General features: G+C 44.1%; 2 protein-coding genes across 4 annotated transcripts in view; one reads left to right on the plus strand and one right to left on the minus strand.

The window, feature by feature from the left end:
* Positions 1-7,589, minus strand: part of SYTL3 (synaptotagmin like 3) — a 79,483-nt gene extending 71,894 nt beyond the window's left edge. For both annotated transcript variants that reach the window (XM_019749468.3, XM_019749458.3), the window contains exon 1: positions 7,433-7,589. The gene's annotated coding sequence lies outside the window, so the exon portion shown is untranslated. The remainder of the gene's footprint in view (positions 1-7,432) is intronic.
* Positions 7,590-13,547: 5,958 nt separating this feature from the next.
* DYNLT1 (dynein light chain Tctex-type 1) lies at positions 13,548-20,788 on the plus strand. Of its 2 annotated transcripts, XM_019749440.3 has the most exons (5): positions 13,582-13,652; positions 16,445-16,486; positions 19,403-19,526; positions 19,959-20,036; positions 20,346-20,788. In XM_019749440.3, exons 1-5 carry the CDS (start codon positions 13,626-13,628, stop codon positions 20,414-20,416), a joined length of 342 nt encoding a protein of 113 aa, XP_019604999.1. In that variant the 5' UTR covers positions 13,582-13,625; the 3' UTR covers positions 20,417-20,788. The 2 variants fall into 2 exon arrangements, with proteins under 2 accessions (XP_019605005.1, XP_019604999.1); XM_019749446.3 differs by lacking the exon at positions 20,346-20,788 and having other exon boundaries at positions 13,548-13,652; positions 19,979-20,034.
* Positions 20,789-21,086: the final 298 nt, after the last annotated feature.

Raw genomic sequence — 21,086 nt, forward strand, 5'->3', positions numbered from 1 at the left:
GTTCGGTATCCATTCCACTGTATTTTTGTTCTTGACTTTCAACAATTTTGATTCTAGTTGCTATAAACCTTCTGTCAGTCATTCAGTCACTTGGTTAACATCTAATGTGAGTAAAGCCTTCTACTGTTGGATTGAAATGTACTTTTTTCTTTAATTTGGAGGATCTGTCTCCAGGTCTTCTCTAAAGAAGGGTGACTTTTTGAAATGATGCATCCTAGAGCATCACCCCGGGACCCTTAGCATCAAGATTTATCAGAAACCTAGGAGGATGTTTTCCCTTTAGTTTCCAGGGTCCTCCTAGGTACAAACTAGCTTGGTGGTGTGGACACCCCATGCAGCATGTTTGAGCCACAGTTGCTTTAGCTCACTGGGACTAGGTCAGGATTTTCAATGGGGGCAGTACCACACTTCCATCTTAAATTCATGGGATGTTTTTGGTTGTTACAGTGTCAAAGAATTATCTTCCATTCCCATGCAAATGTTGACTCTTTTGCCAGATAAATCAATTAGGAAAAAATTATAATGATCTCATAATAGTGGAATTTAACTCTTCTATAAACACAAAGTGTATTATATTTAGCAGGGTTTTACTATACGGTCATGCACCATTTTCTGACGGGGTACATTCTGAGAAATACATCACCAGGCAAGTTCATTGTTGTGCGAACATCACAGAGTGCGCTTACACAAACCTGGGTGGTCTTGCTTCTTGCACACCCAGGCCATGTGGCATCGCCTATTGCTCCTCGGCTACAAGCCCACACAGCATGTTGCTGTACAAAACAACACGAGATTAAATCACACACAAGAGAAAATGATTTGTTCAAGAGACGCTGTAAACACAAGATGTATAAGGCTGCTGCTGGTATAACACGGCATACTGTTTTTACAGCAAACTTTTTTTTTAATAAGTGGAAAGAGTGCCCTCTAAAGGGCAAAAGGTATACTGTGGTAACTACATATACCAGTAATATGATCGTTTATTATCATTATCAAGTGTTACGTACGTACTGTACATATTGTATGTGCTATACTTGTATACAACTGGCAGTGCTGTAGGTTTGTGTACACACATGTGAAGAATGCATTGCGCTACAATGTTACAACAGCTACAGCGTCACTAGGCGATAGGAATTTTTTGGTTCCATTTTAATCTTACCGGGTATATGGGATCGGTTGTTGACCGCAACGTCATTATGCAATGCACAACTATACTCTGTTTTCTAGAATGCAAGCATTGTGCAAATTGAAGGAAGACTGTATTTTGCTTCATTCAGAACTTTAACAAGCACTATCACTTCAGAAAGCTGTATTCCTGAGAGCAACATTGCGTGTTGTACTTGAATCACTAACGCCATGTGCTGTCACAGTCTGCGTTTGTGGGCATCACATTCAATGTGATTCTATGTATGCAAACATCTGACAACTTCAGTGTCTTCCAATGTAGTTTACAGATAAGAATACATATGTATTCTTGTAATTTATTGTTCCTTTATTTCTCCCTTTATCACAGCAATGATTATCATTATTAGTGTAGGTAGATTATATTATACAGGAATTCAATTTCCATATAGTAAAAAGTGAACTACAAAATACTTCCTATACAGAGTGAGCCTTGGGTGTCACAGGGTTAAGAAGCACTGAATTATAGGATCCAGTAATGTCTCAGTTCACATACAAATTAAACCATATAATTCTCTTGTTCATTTTTCAACATGTTATTGGGTTTGTAGGAGAATGGGGTGGGGGAAATAAAGGGTTGGTTGGTTGCTGCTGTTGTTTTCAGTTGTATGGGTTTTGGTTTGGGGGCTTCGGTTTGACTATGAGTTTGTTTGCTTATGGAATTCCAGGTCTGATTTCCAGGTTGTAATTGAGAACTCAGAGTTCCTCTTTCAATAGAAATTATCTAAATGATTTCAGCTGCATCCTTTCACTCCTATTGAACAGAATCTGCACTTTATCCCAGTTAGACTAGTATTTGAATTCTTACATGTTTGGTATCATCTGCCAGCTTGAAGATTCTACTCTGGGATCCATCTTCCAAATCACTCAAAAAAAAAAAAAAATCACTAAAACTCTTCTTATCTCATATCTATTTTTCCAAGACAAGATGCTCCCAGGCCCATGCCAACAATATACTTGTTTGTAAATTTTTTGTTCTTTTTTTTTTTTTTTTAGTGAACTTCTCCCTAGTCAGTAGAGGTTTCTAGAATGGAGTTAGTAAGCTCACAAGCCCGTGGTAAACACTAAGTGGAGATAATTCCATCCACCTCACTGCATTAGCAAGATAAGGTACACCTTCCCTGATTCCATTTCTGGTCACCTGTGGTAGCTGGAGAGTAGGAACCATGCTGGATTATTTTTTATACTCTTCAAAATATGGATAAAACAAATGTACTCCTCTTTTGGATGCTTTTGGTTATTATCATGTTTTGGGGTTGGAAATGGTGGTACCATGTTTCCCCAAAAATAAGACCTAGCCGGACCATCAGCTCTAATGTATCTTTTGGAGCAAAGATTAATATATAATATAAGACCAGGTCCTGGGTTATAGTAAAATAAGACCAGGTCTTATATTAATTTTTGCTCCAAAAGATGCATTAGAGCTGATGGTCCAGATAGGTCTTATTTTCGGGGAAACATGCTACTAAAAGAATTACATGAAATCTATGAAAATTAGCTTGCATGTTCCTGCAGCATGCCATGTATTACGGTCTAGGGTGACAGTGAGGTGTGGGAATGGCATTTGTTACTCACAAAGTGGTAACAGGGACAACTGATGGGGTCCAGAGCTGGCTGTACCCCTTTGGCTGGAGGCAACCAATGGGAGCAGTTGGGACAGGATTAAATGGATGGTGATCAGAGGGAGACTAAAGACCAGGAAATCTTCCTAGCAAAGGTGACTCCTGCTGAGCGTGGGAGAGCAGGAGTTGGTCTTAGGAATGGGGAGGAGGAGAGGTTGCCCCAGGGTGAAGGGCAGTATATTTAACTATTTGACTGTGATTAGTATAGTCATTCTCCCTCCAGTAAAGGTCCTCCGCTGCCTAGAAACAAATCCGAAAGTGCAAACGAACATGGCATTCCTGCCGGGCCCCGATCTGGTCTCTTTTCCATCTCCACTCGCAGTTTCCACCAAGTGCTCCAATGCTCCCTTGCTGCACTCATTCAAGGCGAGTGTCTGCACATATCAGGCATGTGTTTTCCATGCGCTTGCCCCTGCTCTTCCCTCTGCCTACTCAGTCTCATTTGCTCGGAGGCAGTGAGGGCGCAGGCTGGAGAACAGGGTGTGGAGCACAACTGTGTCTGCTCTGCAGCCTACTGATTACTGAGCTGCTGGGCCAGTTAAGCCCTGAGGACTTAATGTCCTTATCTATAAAGTAGAGAGAATTACAGCACCTACAGCCGAGAGTTGTTTTGAGGATGAAATGTGTTGACACATATAAAGTACTTAGATTACAGTGGTGAGCGTATAATAAGTAGTTGATAATACAGAGAACAGATTGGTGGTTGCCAGAGGCGGGAGGTGGGGGGTGGGCGAAATGGGTGAAAGAGGTCAAGAGGTACAAGCTTTCAGTTAGAAGATAGTCCTAGGGGTGTAATGTACAGCATGGCAACTATACTTAGTAATACTGTATTGTATATTCAAAAGTTGCTAAGAGACTAGATCTTAAAAGCTTTCATTACAAGAAAAAAATTCTGTAACTGTATAGTGATGGATATTAACTAGACTTATTGAGGTAATCATTTCACTATATATACACGTACTATATCATTGTGTTGTACGCTGAGACACCTGAATAATAGAAGGTTGTATGTCAATTGTACCTCAATTAAAAAATACATAAGCATTCAATAAATATTTGCTGTAATTTTTGTTATTATTATTAGTAGTAATACTAGCTTCTTTATTATTGTTAATCTCTCAAGATCCAGATTAATTGCTACCTAATACAGGAACTTTCCCCTCATTTACAAGAAAAACTAATTGCTCCTCCAATATAACCCATTTTTACTTTGTATATTTCTCTATCGTGACCCTTGCTTCGTTCTGTCTTGTGTTCAAGTGTCCTTTCTAGTGGTGACATTGGGTTTTAATGATTCCCTCATCACCCAGCAAGTAGGTCCTTAATATTTGTGTTGAGTTGAGAAACCCAGTGAAAATTGTGACATGTGGGTTTGTTTGCCTAAGCAGGAAGCATGAATTCAAGTAGGGTAGGAAGGGAGGACAGTCAGGTGAGCAAGCCAGCACTCATTTAGAAAAGCTTGAGTCTCCCGAAATCTGAAAAGCATAGGAAAACGGAGCCATTTCAGAATTGGAGAAGCATACTAAAAAGTGTTTAAAAAGTGATGCTCTCATGTATGAATAATGAAATCTCCCAGGTCGATTTTTCTGTGATGATATTTAGTCACTCGCTCACTCACCCAACGAATTCTTACATTGTGTTTATTTTGACTCCAGAGCCCTGGAGGCAGGTTCTGTCCCACATGGAGCTGAGGCCAGTTCCCACCTCCTTTTTTCTATTGCATTTGTAACTTTGTAATGCTGACAGCCTTTGTTTTTACAGCACTCCACCTACTAGTCTGATTTTATTTAACAGTCAAAGAACAAGGAAAACCTACACCACAGCAACCCTCTGAAGGAAAGTCTCCCACAGCCACTTAGAGACGCACTCCACTCCAAACCATCCCATCTCAGTGTTGGTTTGGGCGTCAGACTATCTGGTATCAAACCCCAATTCCAGAATCATCAGGGTACAGCCCTAGAGCAATGGCTGGAACAAAGCAAGCCAGACTCGGGGGTATTCCTCTCAGCCTGTCCATCCCTCCCTCCAGGAGCGCCCCCCAGCAAGACGCCAAGCCATTTCTCTGGGATTGACAAGGACGCAGGCAACGGGGCAGGAGGGCCGCCCTCCTAAAGCCAGCACGTACTTCAATCCATGTATTTCCATTTTGCCTGAACCCAGTCATGCTGCACCCAGTGGAACGTGGGCATCCAGGCAAACAGTGTGGCTGTGGTGTTCAGGGCATCGGTTCCATAACCCCGATTTTACTGGCCTGCTCTCTCTGCCAAGCATGTGCCAGGTATTGAGGATCCAAAATAAGTAAGACCCAATCTCTGCGCTCAAGAAGTTCACATTCCAGGCAGAAAATAAATTATAAAGTGGTGGGGTGAGTGTAAAAACCACAAGGCTCTACAGAGAAAGAATTCTCAGAGAAAGGTCTGATTCAGGCATGGAGACAGCCGAAATGGCTGGGGGTCAGGGAAGGTGTCCCAGGGGAGAAACGACTGGGACCACTTTGCCAGGAGAACAAAATCTCCTTTCACATGCTGGAATTTTGAGACAGCCTGCTTTCTTTCCTCAGCCTAATAGCACTTGACTTTGTCTTTTAGATCTGAGGGGGGTGGAGGTGGAGAAGTACAAGAAATGTGAAACTGAGCGAAGAAGGGAGGACTGGAAAGCAAACTTTTTTATCTACAGGCGGTGGTTCCCTCTTGCTTTCATCCAATTATCTATCATCTCTGAGCAGTTGGTCATCAGATCAAAGGAAATAAAGCCTCACCACCTCACTGTGATGACCGGGAAATGGCGCCACAGTGGAAATTTGGCAAATAGCTGTAGCGTGCATGTGTGAACACGTCAGTCATCTCTGCCCCCGGCTTTCAAGGCAAACTACAGAAATTCTCAAAGCCTGAAAGCCACAGCTTTGCAGCAGCTCAGAGCGCGGGTCACTTCGGGGACCGACCACCCCCGCTGCTGTGGTGTTGTACCACAGCTATTTCCTCGAGAAGAGGCACAGTTTCAGGATGCAGCCATGTGCTTTCTACCTCATATGCAGGGGAAAAGTTGAATGGCTAAACTGACCTTAGAAAAACTTTACCTAAAAATTCCGTCCCATTCTTTGCGGAAGGCTGTCGCAGCTGCAAAGAACACTAGCCCACCCGCGGGAGGATATGAATGAGGACCAGTTGTCTCTGTCGTCCCAACCCAAGCTGGGCTCAGACTCACAGGCTTAACAGATTCATTTTTGCAAAGGTGAGACGACATTGTGCGTCCATCCCAAAGTCTGACACTGAAATGGAGATGTGCGTTTATAAATCTCCTGTCTCTCCTGTGACCTAATCAGAGGTGGACATTCTGGAAGCTAATGAAGCTCAAGCTTTGGCGTCCCTCCCTTGCAGGGCCCCATCCAAGGCTCTGTACCTAGTTCTGTATTCGTTTTCTTAAAGAAGCCTCCATAAGTTGTATTAGCTTCAGGTCCCTCAAAACTTTGTCTGCTATGTAGGAAGTTGCATGTACATGGGCTTGAGCCTAGAAAACTTGACGCTTACCCAAGAAAGGAGACACTGGACCAGCATTGCAATTCGTTGTTGATTCTATCAATTCTTTCCTATTCAGGTAGATATCTTGCCACCCAAAACCCAAAATATGCTGTTTTAGAATCGGAGCAAAACACTGAAATAGAAATCCATGATTTTCATGGCTTCAACTCCATGACCTCTTTCTTCTTATGGAAGGTTAAAGACATGAGAATTAATATTATATTGTTACAGGTACTACTCATAATTGTTGTTATACTTTTGGTTGTACCAATAGCTACTATTTATTTAGCACTCACTCTGAGCTGGACAGTTTGACAAATACTCTGCATACATTATCTCAATCTTCATTACAACATTATGAAGTAAGTACACCCATTTTACAGCTGAGGAAAGTGAGGCTTGGAGCGATTAAGTAATCTATCTAAAGCCACACTCTAATCTGGGTCTCTAACTCCAAAGACTTATGCTTTGTTTAGGCAGAGAAGAAGTCAGAACCTCCTACTACCTTGGCCGAATAATTGTTTTCTATACCAATTCCAACTTCTTAATAAATCCTTAATCTCTGATGTGCAGTTTTCCTCTCATAATCTCTCCTCTTGCTAAGAAATCTGTTTGGGGGTTAAGGAAGCTTAATTGAAAGAAATTTAAATTAGACCCCAGCTAACTTAATTTTTTTAAAATTATATTTCTGTTCCTCCTCCAAACTGGAGATTATGGGTGATCAAAACAAACTGAATCTATGAAGCAGATTCAGAGCAAAACAGTAATAAACTATACATAGGAGAATTTATCAACCAAAGAAGAAATTAAACACTTTATGCCACCATCTTAAAAAATTCACACTGAGTAGCTTTTGGATAGTGTTTCTGTTTGTTTGTTTTTTAACCAACTAAAGTACTTCCTCCATTCTGTTTAAATAATTGTTACCCTGAATTTTAAATGTGTGCTATTGAATAAAATTGCAAGTCATTCTTTGCCTAATTTACCATTGTTTTTGTTTCCTACCTTTTAATGTCATTAATCTAAGAAAAGTTACCATAACTGTAATCTCTACCCGCCCTACCCCCAAAACAACCTGCCCAAACAGCTATACATGGATGCTCAGCCTACCTTTGAATCAGCTTCAAGAGGAGAGACCAGGGGAGTCTGTTCTGGAGAGAAGGAAGTCAATTTTTCTTGGTGTTAGAACAACTGACGTATTTCTCTTTCCTTCCTGTCGGCACGGGGCTGAACCACTGCACCCTCGAGCCTCCCCGAGTGCTTCTGTGGCTACCCCCACCTCACCGAGGACCCTAAGAGCCAAGCCACACAAAGCACACCCAGGAACTCTTGTACGCCAACACCTTACATTTGTATCTGGAGGAAAGACCAAGCTGATACTACTGAAAGAAATGTTTCACCCCTATCAAGAAAATTTCCAGTAGAGACTAGAGGCTTCAAATATTCAAATGTTCCCAAACTTGCAATGCGTTTCACATTAACCTCAAGTGTAAATGACTAACTCCATCTCAAACAACAGATGCTAACTCAAGAATCAATTTAGAACAAGACTAGCATGGGCTTTTCCACCCGGTACATTTCACTGAAGTATAGCATACATACGGGTATGATATACATCATGAGCACAGCTTGATAAAATTTCCCAAAGTGAATACACTCCTATCAAGAAACTGAGCTTTAGCAGCATCCTGGAAGTTCTCACTGCATTATTATATTTTATAGTATGAATAGGTACAAAATTTATCTCCATATTGTACTGTTGACGGGCACTTGTGTTATTTATAATTTTTGGTTATTATGGAGTTGCCAAAAACATTCTTGTATCGTCTCTTGAGTGAATATCTGTATGTGTTTCTGTTGGTTACATGCCTAGGAGTGGAATTTCTGCATCAGAGGTTAGGTGTTTGCTCAATGTTAGGAGATGCTGACAAGAGTTTTCCAAAGTGGTTGTATTATACTAACTTCCACGCCTACCAGCAACAAGTGTACCTGCCTTTCTTTCTTATCCACTCCAGTGGACCTGTGGTGGTATCACGTCATGGTTTTAATTTTCATTTCCCTGATGTTTCGTGGAACTGGGTAATTTGAGCATCATTTTATATGTTTGATGGTCATTTGGACATCTACTTTGATGTTGGGCTCGTTCAAGTCTTTTGCCTGTTTTTCTATTGGGTTATCTGCCTTTCTTTTTTCTTTTCTTTTCTTTTTTTTTTTTAAGGAGGGCGCAGCTCACAGTTGTCCATGCGGGGATTGAACCGGCAACCTCGGTGCCACCAACACCATGCTCTAAGCAACTGAGCTAACCGGCTGCCCCCTGCCTTTCTATTACTGATTTGTAGAATTTCTTTATATAGTGTTTTGTCAGATATTTACAGAGCAGACATTTTTCTCCCACTCTGTGAACTTGTCTTTTCATTCCCTTCAGGGGATCTTTTGAGGGTCTCAGCCTAACTCTTGAGGCTGAACTAGTGTGAACTCTAATTGAGAGAATATGGTTCGGGCCAGTCAGCTGATGGCCAAGAATAAGGTTCTCTGTGGGGCCTTGGGAGTCACTAGATCTCTCTGAACACTCGTGGACCTTGGCTTCCTCACCTGGAAATGACGTTCACCTTCATCATCCCATTGGTTCTTCAGTTATAAAATCTCACTCTTCCGTGGCCTGAGGTGGACAGCTTGGTGAATTGCTGCAGGTAGGAGCAGGGGTGGCAGGAGGTGATTATGGTCTTTGAAGGGTTAGAATAATAAAAGGGAAGAGTGAATTAAGAGGGCAAGCTCTGGGTGACCTTGAGCAAACCCCTTGGTGTCTCTGAGCCTGTTTCCTGGTGAGGGTCGTAAAGCTTCCCCCTCAGTGTACAGTTCATACAATTCCTCCACAAGTGTTTCTCGTGCACCTGCGATGTCAGGCACCGCCATAGTGATCATGGTTGAAAACACCTGGTCTAAGAAGATTCTTAAAAAATAGTAACTGCTATTCATTTAGCAGTAGTACGACTATTTTGTGGCATAACATACTGAGTGAATCCATTTAGAAATATTTAGGGAAACAAATGTTTTAGAAATGAGGGTAACCTGGAATAATTACTTCCAAAGTAATTACTTTGCTAGGCCTGCTGTAACAAATACTATAGACTGGTGGGCTAAACGACAGAAGTTTATTTTCTCCCAATTCTGAGGTCCAGAAGTTCAAGGTCAAGGTGATGGCAGGATTGGTTTCTCCTTGGCTAGTGGATGGCTATCTTACGTGTCTTCAAATGATCATCTTTCTATGAGTACCGGTGTCCTAATCTCCTTTTCTCATAAAGTCATAGTCATATTGGATCAGGACCCACCCTAATGACCTCATTTTAACGTAACCCCTCCTTAAGGCCCTGTCTCCAAATATGAATGGCATATTCTGAAGTACTGGCGGTTTGCGCTTCAACGTATGAATTTTGGGAGGGACATAGTTCAGCCCATCACAGTAAGATATACTAAGAAAACTTAGAACTTCTATTTCTATTTATTTTCACTAAAAGGTGAAAACTTAGATTTTATTAATGTTTAATAAGTGTATTCACAGTTTAATATAACATAGTTGAAATAAACATGCTTTTGGGATACATGCTCAAAAAACTGGTCCCTGATAGAGGGGCATCATGAAAGAAGTTTGGAGACCACTGATCTAAGGCCTCGGCTACCGTGGGCAGCAGGGAAGAGCTGGCAATGACAGTGAAATTGAGCAGGTGGAAATTAGATCACATCTGAAAGTAAAGTGAGCTGTCACAGGGCTGGCCTGGAGATTCCACCAGAGTAGCCGTGGAAGTGGGGGATGCATGGGCAAGAGTCGGGCAGAGAGAGTGCAAAGATGATCCATCGCCAACGGGAACCTTCAGAACGCTGCGTGTGGCAGGTTGTAGCTCTCTTCTCCCCTATGTGTCCTTGTCCTGTGACCTCAGGCGTGGACAAGAGACTCGCTCTGGACAACAATATGTATGCAGAGGTGACACTTGCCACTTAGGAGCAGCAGCTTCCTGGCCAGTCCTGGGCTACCACTCCCGCTCCCTTGATGACTCTGCAATCACGATGTTCCATCAGCCTGGGCCCAGTGAGGAGAAGACATGGGGCAGCCTCTCCATGGTCATGCAGTGTGAGTGACAAATACGTCTTTGTTGTCGTCAACCACCAAGAGTCCAGGGTCATTGGTTTCTGCAGCTAGCCGAGCCTGGGCTGACTGACTGTGATGCGTGCATTTGTTCAGACACACAGAACTGATAAACTATTTAATAACAATGACAGCATGAAAATCAACCAGTCAGCAGAAATGCCAGCTGGAGGCTCCTGCGGTGCCACGAGTTATCCTTTAGTTGTTGGCTCCCGGGGATGGGGCCGGGGTAGCGAGGATTGGGAGGAAGAGGGAACCAAGGGCCTCCAAGCAACAGCCCTTCCCAGGTGGTACAGAGGTATTTCAGTCCCACTGTGCTCTGCTTCCCAGCTGACAGCAGACCTAAGCAGAGGCATTTCTCAGTGATTTCTCAGCCTACGCTGCTCACTTTAGATATGAGTCAGCTACAGGTTTATTTTCTTTTCCTCGCAACATTAAATTCCTCAGACTAGAGCGTTTGGCATTGCCAGCTGTATTGTATTATTATTATTAATTATTATTGACTTAGCCTGACTCCATGGTACATCTCGGTAACACAGGCACAGGAAAAGAAAGGAAAACTCAAGCATCCACAGCGTTGGATTTGCATGGTGAAGGGTTGCACATCACAGACAGTGCTGACAGACCCAAGAGGCCATTGATTTATTTGTTGAGGTGACATGGCTAGGATTATTAGGCCCACACTTGCTAAATAAAGGCATTGGCAATACCAATCCCTATTTCTAAAGGGTTTATATTTAAGAGACTTGACTCGAAGGAAGAAAGCACACAATGTCTGCCAACCCAAGGCTAACCCCCAAATTGAAAAACAGACCAAAGATTCACTCCACCGGCTTATGGTGCAGCAATTAACATTATTCTAAAATATGGCTGAATACCAGAGATTTATGAGCAGCTATGAGTCAGGAGTTTCCACTCCAATGCTTCTGATGGACGTTCATTCTTGGCCGATACCGGGTGCTGGGAATGGCAGCTAGTAAATGGCCACATGTCAGTCATTTGAAATTCCTCAGCCCTATGAAGTATATATCCATTGGGCAGAACACAATACATATCAGTGCTCTTTCCCAAACGCTACGACATCACTGAGCCTAAAGAAGCCTCCTTTTTCCAGAAAAGCACTTTTTAAAATTTTTCCATAGGAACCATATCTTAGTCAACTTTGCAGCCTGAACTCCAGCTCAGAGGCTGACACAAAGTGAGTGCTCAAGTGCATGTGTGCTGAGTAAGTGAGCAAATAGTTTTGAAGGTAAACAGACCAATTTATCTACTTCTGGGGCAGAAAAATATGTCATGTACCATGTCATTTAATGAATGTTCTTTGATAGTTAAAATTGGAGAGTGGGATCCAATGCTTACAAGCCAAAGTCATATAAAAATTTTAAAAATCATATTCACGTGCTTTCTGTTGATTAATGCACACACAGGTGATTTTCAGTTACAGTATCACTAGGGTTGCATTGACTAATATACTCCCTGCAGTGATTCAGGACACTTGTTTGGATGAGGAAGTTCCTAAAAGGCTGTGAAGTCTTTGTAAAAGCCTTTTAAAAAGAGGTCTCAAACCTCACAGTCTTCAATTGCAAATGTTCACTCAGAACCTGTTCTCTCTTGCTTTGCACATAATTCTAAGACATTAGCAGGCCTTCTGGGAATGTCAGGAAGACAAACCAAAGAAATGTCAGAATGAGAATCACATGTAGACTGAAACACTGGAACAGGTGAGTTGAAGCCAGATAACAGGAAGAGAACAAAACTCCAAAAGTAAATAAAGTTCAGCATCTGAGAAGCAGAAACCAGGTGTGAGAGAACAGCCAGTCCCCACCTGGCAGGCCTCTGTGATCAGTCAGGTGCCCTGAGCACAGCAGCCTTGTGTCTTTCACAGCTCTGCCCTCCTCTCACCAGCCGTTTCCCACAACAGGGCAGGTGGTTGTATCTTCTTCTACATCCCAGTTCTCTGCATTGGGTATGAGACAGAATTGACACCTGTGGGGAAAGCATGCATTCATTCATTAAATTTTCACTGTGTACCTACTATGTTCCAGGCACAACTGAAGAGGCAGGGACACGTCAGGAATACAACAGACTCCGCCTGCGTGGAACCTAGATTCTATAGTGTAGGAACAAGGGTTGCTGATGGGTTGAGTGTGGGCTCTGCAGCTGAATTTTACCCCGTCTCAGGGTCTTGTGGTCAGCTCTTCCTGGGGGGATGGGAAGTGGGTTTTAGCAACTCGGCTTTGGAGAGGTAAGAAGTGACAACTTGACTTCAAGGGCATACTAAAACCAGAAAGAGTCCCCAGACTCAAAGATCTTCCCCTCAGAGTGCAGCAAGCAGGTGCCCAAGGCCTGGCTTTGCTTGGAAAACACTGCACCAGAGCCCTGTGCGATTACTAACTTTCATAAAGACCCCTGTATACAAGTCAGGTGTGTGTGTAGGTCATTCTGGTTAGGGTAACTAGGAAGTGTGCAGCGTTTTACAAATTTTTCCACGCGAAATGTTTTTTAAATGGTGTTCAAGATTAAAAAAATAAAAATCTTATTTATATGGAAAACTTGCCTCACCAAAGGAAAGTTTCCATCAGAGCTCAAGTTTCCTAACCCTGGATCTCCAGGGGGACTGTAACCAATATCTCACGCTGCCCATCACGTTTGGAAGTCACGTTACAGTCTGTTACTAGGTGTCCAAGCCTGTCTGAACGTTCATCCACACAGTACAGTACAGACTGGAGGAAGGGGGCGGGACGACTCTTCCTTCCCGGACTGGCTTTGTACGTTTGTTTTGTTTTAGTTGCTGCGGTCTAGTCAGCTGCCAGGCTACACAGGCGGGTTCCCACGGAAACCACCACCTCGGGATGGACGGAAGGAGGGGATAATCCCGAGTCCCCGAGGGGCGGGCCTGGGCAACCGAAGCACCAGGGGGAGGGCGGGGCCCTAGAGCAGGCGCGGGCGGGGCCCTAGGGGAGGGCGGGGCCGGGCCGGGCGCGAGCACGAGGGGCGGGGCGCGAGCGCGAGGGGCGGGGCGCGAGCACGAGGGGCGGGGCGCGAGCACGAGGGGCGGGGCGCGAGCACGAGGGGCGGGGCGCGAGCACGAGGGGCGGGCCCTCGCAGCGCCGGCGCAGTGCGCTCTACTCAGGGAGGCGGAGGCGACGCGCGGGAGGAAAGATGGAAGACTACCAGTCTGCGGAAGAGGTAACTGCCGGGACGGCGACGGGAAGGGTGGCGGCCGGGAGCCGCGGGCTTGGGCGGGAGTCCGCAGCCGACGGCGTGTGTGGGCACTCGGGTCGCGTCTGGACATGGGCGGCAGCCCTGTCCTGCGCAAGCTGACGGCGCCAGCGCCCTGCCGAACGCTTCGCGGTGACCCCGGCCCGGCCTGCTCCGGGCGTCGTCACCTTGCCCGAGGGGCGGGGCGAGAAGGAGGCTCCCGCGCGGCGGCGAGCGCCGCGGGGTTCCTGCGGCGGGGCCCGCAGCACCCCCGCGGCGCCCTGGACCCCGCTCCTCGCCGGCCTAGTCCCGGGTGCGCTCCGAACCCCCGGCGCCCCTGTGCGCCCAGCCAGCCCCCCGCTTCCGGCCACCCACCGCACCCCTGGCCACACTGCGCCCCGGGTCCGCCGCGCGCCGACTTCATCCTCGGCCCGCTCCACGCTGCCCCACCGCACCCCCAGCTCCGCTCCACAGCCCCGTCCCTGGCCCACGCCGGCGGGGTCCCCAGAGTGATGTCACTGGCTCTGTTTACTCACGGATGCGGACCCCCACCCTGAAGAAGGTGTTCCACGTCCAGGGGTGGGGAAGACCGAAAACTGCTTGTGCGTCTGCTAGTATTTTAACGCAAGACTCCAGTGACATGCACTCGTGACACGCACGGACAGTCACATCTCTCAAGTCCCTTCAGGCACAGATTTGATGCCCAGGCTGTCTGCAAAATGCAGATATGCACAATAGGAGAAGCTGCCTTTGTCTTCCGTTCCACACCTTGTTCTTCAGTGTCATGCTCACTCCCACAGTGACAGCCATCACTTACATGTCAGTTCAGTTTGAGACGTCAGGAAGATAGTTTCTGTTTGCGGGCGGGGAAAATCATCTCTTTATTGCCTCAATGAAGAAGCAGGGTAAAGCATATAATTATTTGCCAAGCAGAAGACATGCATTGTAATGGTGTGTTGTGAAAATGGCTTTCCTTCAAGCTAAGAAGCATTCAGGAAATATAGCTGATGGATGCTTGCCCCTTTTCTTCTTGCTAAATAATTCTTGTTGGGATTCAAATAAATTGAGTCCTATGAAAATACAGATTATTAAGGTTTGATATTTCCATTTTTGAAATTTAGTTTAAGCAGTTATGTTTCAAGGGGAAGAAAAATCTAAGGCTTAAGGACTGACCCTAGAGTTTCAGTTTTGATTTAATTTCTTAACTGGCACAAACTTTCCTGTGGCGGTGTCAATCATCAGTGTGTGAATGCTGGTAGCAACCTAGTGAATAAGTGTTAGAATAGCAAAGGGAAAACTTGCCCCTGTAAACTATTAACTGGTAATACTGGAAAATGGCTTGTATTACAGGAATACTGAGTAAAACTTTAAAAAGGCAAATGGCAGTGTGAGAGAAAGCTCTTAATACCAGCATTCTAATACTCTGCATTCCAATTCTGGCTCTCACCAATGAGTTGGCCAGGTGACTTCATTATTCCAGATTTCGCTTGCATCTCTGTGAAATGAAGGAGCTGGATAGAGTGATCTGTGATTTACACAAGATAAAGCCTTGCAAGGATGAGACCATGACTCTCTTCTTTCTAGTAGGCATGACTTAGTTATTTACTAATCCATGCCATTCCTAACAATCTCTGAACTAAGCCTTTTCTGCGTATCGTCTAACTTCATGTAGATACCTGGACCTTCCTAACTACTGTCAACCCATTGTTCCTCTTTCCAGTAGAAGTTGAAACTGCCCAGTGGATTCTGTACACCTGCTCTACTTACCACTGAAAAAAATCCATTGAAATGCCCCTCAAGCTTTTTCATATTTTCACCACAGAGAAAGTTATACAGGGACTTCCCTGTATGGCTTAGGATCATTGAAGCCCCTTGGAAGGATCCTTAAAATTCAAGAAATAATTTAATCTCTAACATACTGCAAAATTTCATTAACTTGGTGAATTGGCTTTGTCTCCGAGTATGACTTCTGAGTACAGCAAGTGAGAGGGCTTCAGGCAGCGAGCTCTTGATGCTCCTGGAAAGAAAAGCACATTGCTAGAAGTGGGCCACAGTGGTCAGCAGCCACGCAGGGAGGAAAACTCATTGCCAAGAGCGGGGCTTTTGGCCTTTATTCCCCCAGGATGCACATATGCCTGAGGGCATGTCCAGAGCTAAGTACTGTTCCAGGACTCAGACAAAACTTTGTACCCATTCATATGTACCTCATGTAAAAAATCATTTATAAACTCCTGGCACTAGATTATCACTGGCAGCCTACGTTCCACCTCATCCTGACACACTGGCGGAGAACGGCGATGCTGGCAGCGGGCAGTGTAGTCCCAAAGTAGGACAGCAGTGACAAAGAAAAAACCTCAAAACATCTTAAGTTTCAAGGCTCTTAATCAGCTTACATCAGGGAAAGTGTCAGTTAAGTTATACAAAAGACAGGTAACTCATTAAACTTCTGTATTTGTTAACGATCCCAGCGGCCAGTTGAAATGGACGGAGAGAGAAATTCTAGTTTAAAGTGAAGTTAGTCTTTCAGATCAAGGCAGGATTAAAAACAAAACAAACTTAAATGATAAATACATGTATTCTAGTCTCCTGATGGCCTCCCCCCTCTGATCCTCAGCCACTTAACTGCTGCTGAGTCTCTGTAATGTTTTCCTCAGTGAAATGAACGGTCTGGTTAGATTACTTCTGAGAAAGTATGTTCATTACCTAAATTTGCATTAATCAAGGCTGCAGTGGATATGAATCTATTAAATCAACTCATTAACTCATTTTCTTTCTTACAGACTGCTTTTGTTGTTGACGAAGTGAGCAACATTGTAAAAGAGGTAAGAGGAGAAATCCTGCTTTTTAAATGTTTGATTAATGGCTTATATGAGTGAAAATAATGGTTTTAAATACTGTATTGGAATTGTTTCAACTAAGCCTGTGTGTTTTGGCATTTCAAATTAACAGTTGCTACTCTGTTTCCCCAAAAATAAGACCTAGCCGGACAGTCAGCTCTAATGCGTCTTTTGGAGCAAAAATTAAGACCCGGTATTATATTAATTATATTAATTTATTATATTAATTATAAAGACCCGGTCTTATATTATAGTGAAATAAGACCTGGTCTGATATTAATTTTTGCTCCAAAAGATGCATTAGAGCTGATGGTCCAGCTAGGTCTTATTTTTGGGGAAACACGGTACTTTAGTGAGTATCTAGATAAGATTTACTTCCATATTACGTAAATTATATATTTTAAATCAGACAGGAAATTTTATATATTAGCATTATTAAATCTTACTAAGGCTTGAATTGATAATCTGTTAGCATAAAAGATTCATGGTTATAAGTAAATATGTTTCCAGTGTTTAATGAAGAAAGTGAATATTAAAAATTGAACAGCTTACACGACCTAGTGATCTAGTTGGGGCTTATTTGTTTCTTTGTTTTTCTTTCTAAAATTACCCACTTTATCATTATTGACCACAGTATTTCCCTTAGATGATGAGTGGGAGACGAAAACGGTTATTTTTCATTTATTTAAAAAATTCAGGTCGAGGGGGCATGCAGGGGACTAACCCTCAAGGAATTTACAGTGTGGGGGCAGGGAAGGCATACATTTATCAAATAATCACGCTGGAACATAAGTTCCCATCCCTGTGTGGTCACTGCCACAGTAGGTGGTGCTTCCAGGGACATGACCAGCCCAGTGAGTTCAGAGCTAGAATCTGGAGAGTAGGAGTAGCATTAACTCAGGGAGGAGGGGGCCAAATGGTCCAGGTTGGGGACATGTGGGGAGTGTGGCAGGGTGTGTGTGGGGCGTCTGAGGGCCTGAATGGAAGGGGGTGGGGTGGCTGGAGGAGTGCAGAGAGCTGGGCAGCCAGGGCAGGAAGGAGGCTGGAAAGGTTTTCCCAGCCAGCGGCCCTTCCTTATGTAAACTGAGCAGATAGTGAAGCCATTGGCTAAAAGAAAGTCATTAGTGATCTAAGTTTAATATTACCATGTGAGGTGACGTGTGTGATTTGGAATTTACTCTGATATAATCATTATAAATTATTGACTACTGCCACAGTGCTAAAGAACCACAACGTGTTCTTGTGAACATAAAGAGCAACATGTTTTCTACCATATGCATTATTCAACATCAGGCATGATTTTCTAGTTGCTTTGCAGGATTTGTAGCAGTTTGCCTTTCATCTTTTTCTAAATACAATGTTTTTGCAGAAGGGGTTGGGGGGGGCAGCAGGAAGGTGGGTGAATTATACTGCAACTGTGGGAGGTGGAGTTGGTTACAAAGTATCCTTTGGCCTCACTTGTTTTCTGTGTTAGCCTTGACTTGGTTACCAGGCGGCAAGTACAGTTGAAGGTAGGCTTGGCCAGTCTCCCTGGGAGCAGGAGGTAACATTGCAGGTTACTTTCTCTTGATCACCCGCCTCCATAGATTTTTTTGTCCCTGGTGACAGGTTAACTGTGTACTCGAGCTATTGTAAGTATTGGGTAGTAGTAAATTTGGGTGCATCCAAAATTGGAGATTTCCTCCCTTCCTGAAAAACAGTGACTCCCAAAGTGTGTATGGACAGTCCTCAGAGGTAGAGGTTTAGCCGGAGCACAGATCTAGTAACAACCTGGTCCCATTAAACCAGGGCCTCTCTGCCCCCAGCCTGTTTATGCTCCGAGCTGGGGAGGGAGGATATGGCAGAGAATGAGAAGGAGCAGTGACATTGGACGGGGGTTTAGACGGGAGGAGGATGCCAGATGATCTGTGTCTAATGTAGGTCACTTAGAATTCTAGGATAAATAGGAGTTTCTCTAGGTAGAAATCAGGGTGTGACTAGGTAGCTTTTTGTTCCTCAAAAGCAAGATCACAGTAGCCCTTAATCTGTCACCATGTGCACAGCTCAGGTCCTGGGACCATTTTTGTGACTGCATGCCTCCAGACAGAACTTGGTGCGCACTGAATGTTTTTATTTTAGGTCTTAACTATCATAAAAACTCAGTTTTCTGGTTTCCCGCACTTGATAGAAAAGGGGTAGAGAGGAGAGCTGGTAGAAGCGGGCATGCTGGCTGGCATCAGCCCAAAAGGCCCAGAAAATCATGAAATGGGAACTATAAACTTGAGCAAGAGTGGGGCAAGGAACCATGTGTTTTCCTGAATGAGCCTTGAAGCGTACAGTGTGAGCCCTCCCCAAGATATAGCACAAAAAAAAGGAGATAAGGAATTTCGTAATACAAAAATTCACCATAAACTTAAAATAAGTTGTGGGATACACAGGGCTGTCCTTTAGTTACCTGAAAAATGCACTTACATGGTAACATTCCCAGAAAATGCTGGATAAAGGAAGCATTTATGAATACATGATTATTTGGATAGGTTTGTACATGAATAAATTGATAACGATTCCTGTGTCTACTATACTTTTAAGAAGGGAATAGGCAAACAGAATATTTTCTAGCGTCATAGGAAAAAGGTCGCTTATTTCCAGGTACTGATAGCAACAGTGAACATTAAATTCAGTCAAAATGTTTAAAATTTTTGACAGACCCTATATAATTCCAGGTTCTTAAAAACAAACATAAAACTTATTTAACTATGACACTGTCAGACAAAAGGTGTATTTGCAAAGGAGTCCTAGTGGATACGAGCTTACATTTTATGCAGGTTGTATTTCAGCAGTTCTTAGGGTGATGGACTTCAGTACCTAATGGAAGGTGGTCGGTACATTCTGCTGACGGGGACCCTCTGCTTTGTCTTCTAGGCCATTGAAAGTGCAATTGGTGGCAACACCTACCAGCACAGCAAAGTGAATCAGTGGACCACAAACGTAGTAGAACAGACTTTAAGCCAACTCACCAAGCTGGGAAAACCATTTAAATACATCGGTAAGGGGGTCTTGCTTCTCGTGTACACTGGTGGTGGTTCTTTAAATACGGTCAGAGGCCGGTCTGGTGTCAGAAGACAGCGAGTGTTGCAGTGTGGTGCCCACCCCAAAGTTCTCTGTAGACGTGTGTCACTCTGTGTGCACATTATTTTATTTTAGGTCATAATGTCATAAACTGGCCTGTTTGGCTGCCGGGACAGTTACAGGGCATGCCATAGGATTTCACAGCTTTTCAGGTCAGATGCCTGTAGGACTAGTGTGTGGGGGAGGAAAGGACCTGTGAGGTGCGTCCCTGTTGTAGGACCAGGCAGTCTACCACTGTTAATTTTTATCATGAGTGTCAACCACATGATCGACAAACATGTGCTAAAAGTGGGCAAAAGGATTTGTGTTTCCAAGTAGGTTTCTTAATAAAAGTTTGTTTTAATTGAAGTGACCTGTGTAATTATGCAGAAGAACGGAGCAGGATTACACACGGCAAGTTCTTGCTTCTGGGACAGCTCTACTGACGGTATGGTTTTCATTCATTTGGTGAAAGTCTGTCACGGGCATTTTCCTGAAGGTTGGGCGCTGCCTTCTTGGACCCTGCTGAGATCTCGCTGATCCAAAGCACTATTTTATGAACTGTGTTCTTGGATGTTTCGTGTCTTTGAATGCATGTTTATTAGAGTCACCTTTTAAAACATTTTATAGAGGCGATTTGCCAGCCTTCTTTATTTATGTACCGGAAGAGGTAAGTCCTTGAGTGTTTTGGCCTTACTGTGAGAAAGCAGTCTCTCGCCGTTTCCCTCACTTCCGCGCCCTCTGCCTCGCCCCACAGGGAGCTGCACTGTGCGATGGGAGAACAAGACCATGTACTGCATCGTCAGCGCCTTCGGACTGTCCATTTGAGCTCCGCATCCGCCCGCCGTCTTTCTCCTTTGTCTCAACACCTCTCTTCCGTCTTCTAACCACCAACCATGAATTCAGTGAACTCCTTTGTCATTCTCTTTAAGCGTCCTTTGTTGTACTCTCAAAATGTAGAGAATAACCTAGCCGACTGCACTGTTCTGTGCGCTGCACCCCTAAGTCAGAGGAATCGTCCATCGTAGGTGGTCAGTCAGAAGCCTGGACGCCTCTTGTCTTCACTCTGAATGTTTCTGTTCAAAGGTGCTAAAAACAGAAATCTGCTAGCGTGATACTTTCTTTACTGTCTGAAACGATTCAAGTACACTAATTTTCCATACTTTGTACTTTTGTTAGAATAAATTATTCCAATTTAAAGTTTGTGTTTTTCTTTATAGTCTAAATAGTATCACAAATGCATTCTTCCTTTTATTAGCGCCTTCAGAATCTGTTGTACTGTAGGAAATAAAAGAGAAACTTGCAGTTGGGCTTAGGTCCCCTCCAGTACAGTGATCTGCTGACATCCCCCGAGGGACCAGGGGCTGACAGCTTTGCTGTGTTCTGGTTAGAGTTCTGTCTGCCCCGGGCCTCACACCCTTCATTCTAAAGGTGCCCTCTTCTGGACCTAAGCTGTGGGAAGTGACAAGCTGGTTTCTGTTCCTTCAGCCAGAGAGCT

This window comes from Rhinolophus sinicus, chromosome 2, assembly GCF_057876585.1.
Source record: "Rhinolophus sinicus isolate RSI-liver-muscle chromosome 2, RSI-T2T, whole genome shotgun sequence".
Classification (NCBI taxonomy): domain Eukaryota; kingdom Metazoa; phylum Chordata; class Mammalia; order Chiroptera; family Rhinolophidae; genus Rhinolophus; species Rhinolophus sinicus.

Excerpts from the sequence above, each read along its gene's own strand:
- DYNLT1 (XM_019749440.3), top strand. The coding sequence starts at position 13,626 with ATGGAAGACTACCAGTCTGCGGAAGAG. Across the intron at positions 19,527-19,958 it reads AAAACCATTTAAATACATCG|TGACCTGTGTAATTATGCAG; the intron begins GTAAGGGGGTCT and ends TTTTAATTGAAG. Across the intron at positions 20,037-20,345 it reads CTGGGACAGCTCTACTGACG|GGAGCTGCACTGTGCGATGG; the intron begins GTATGGTTTTCA and ends CTCGCCCCACAG.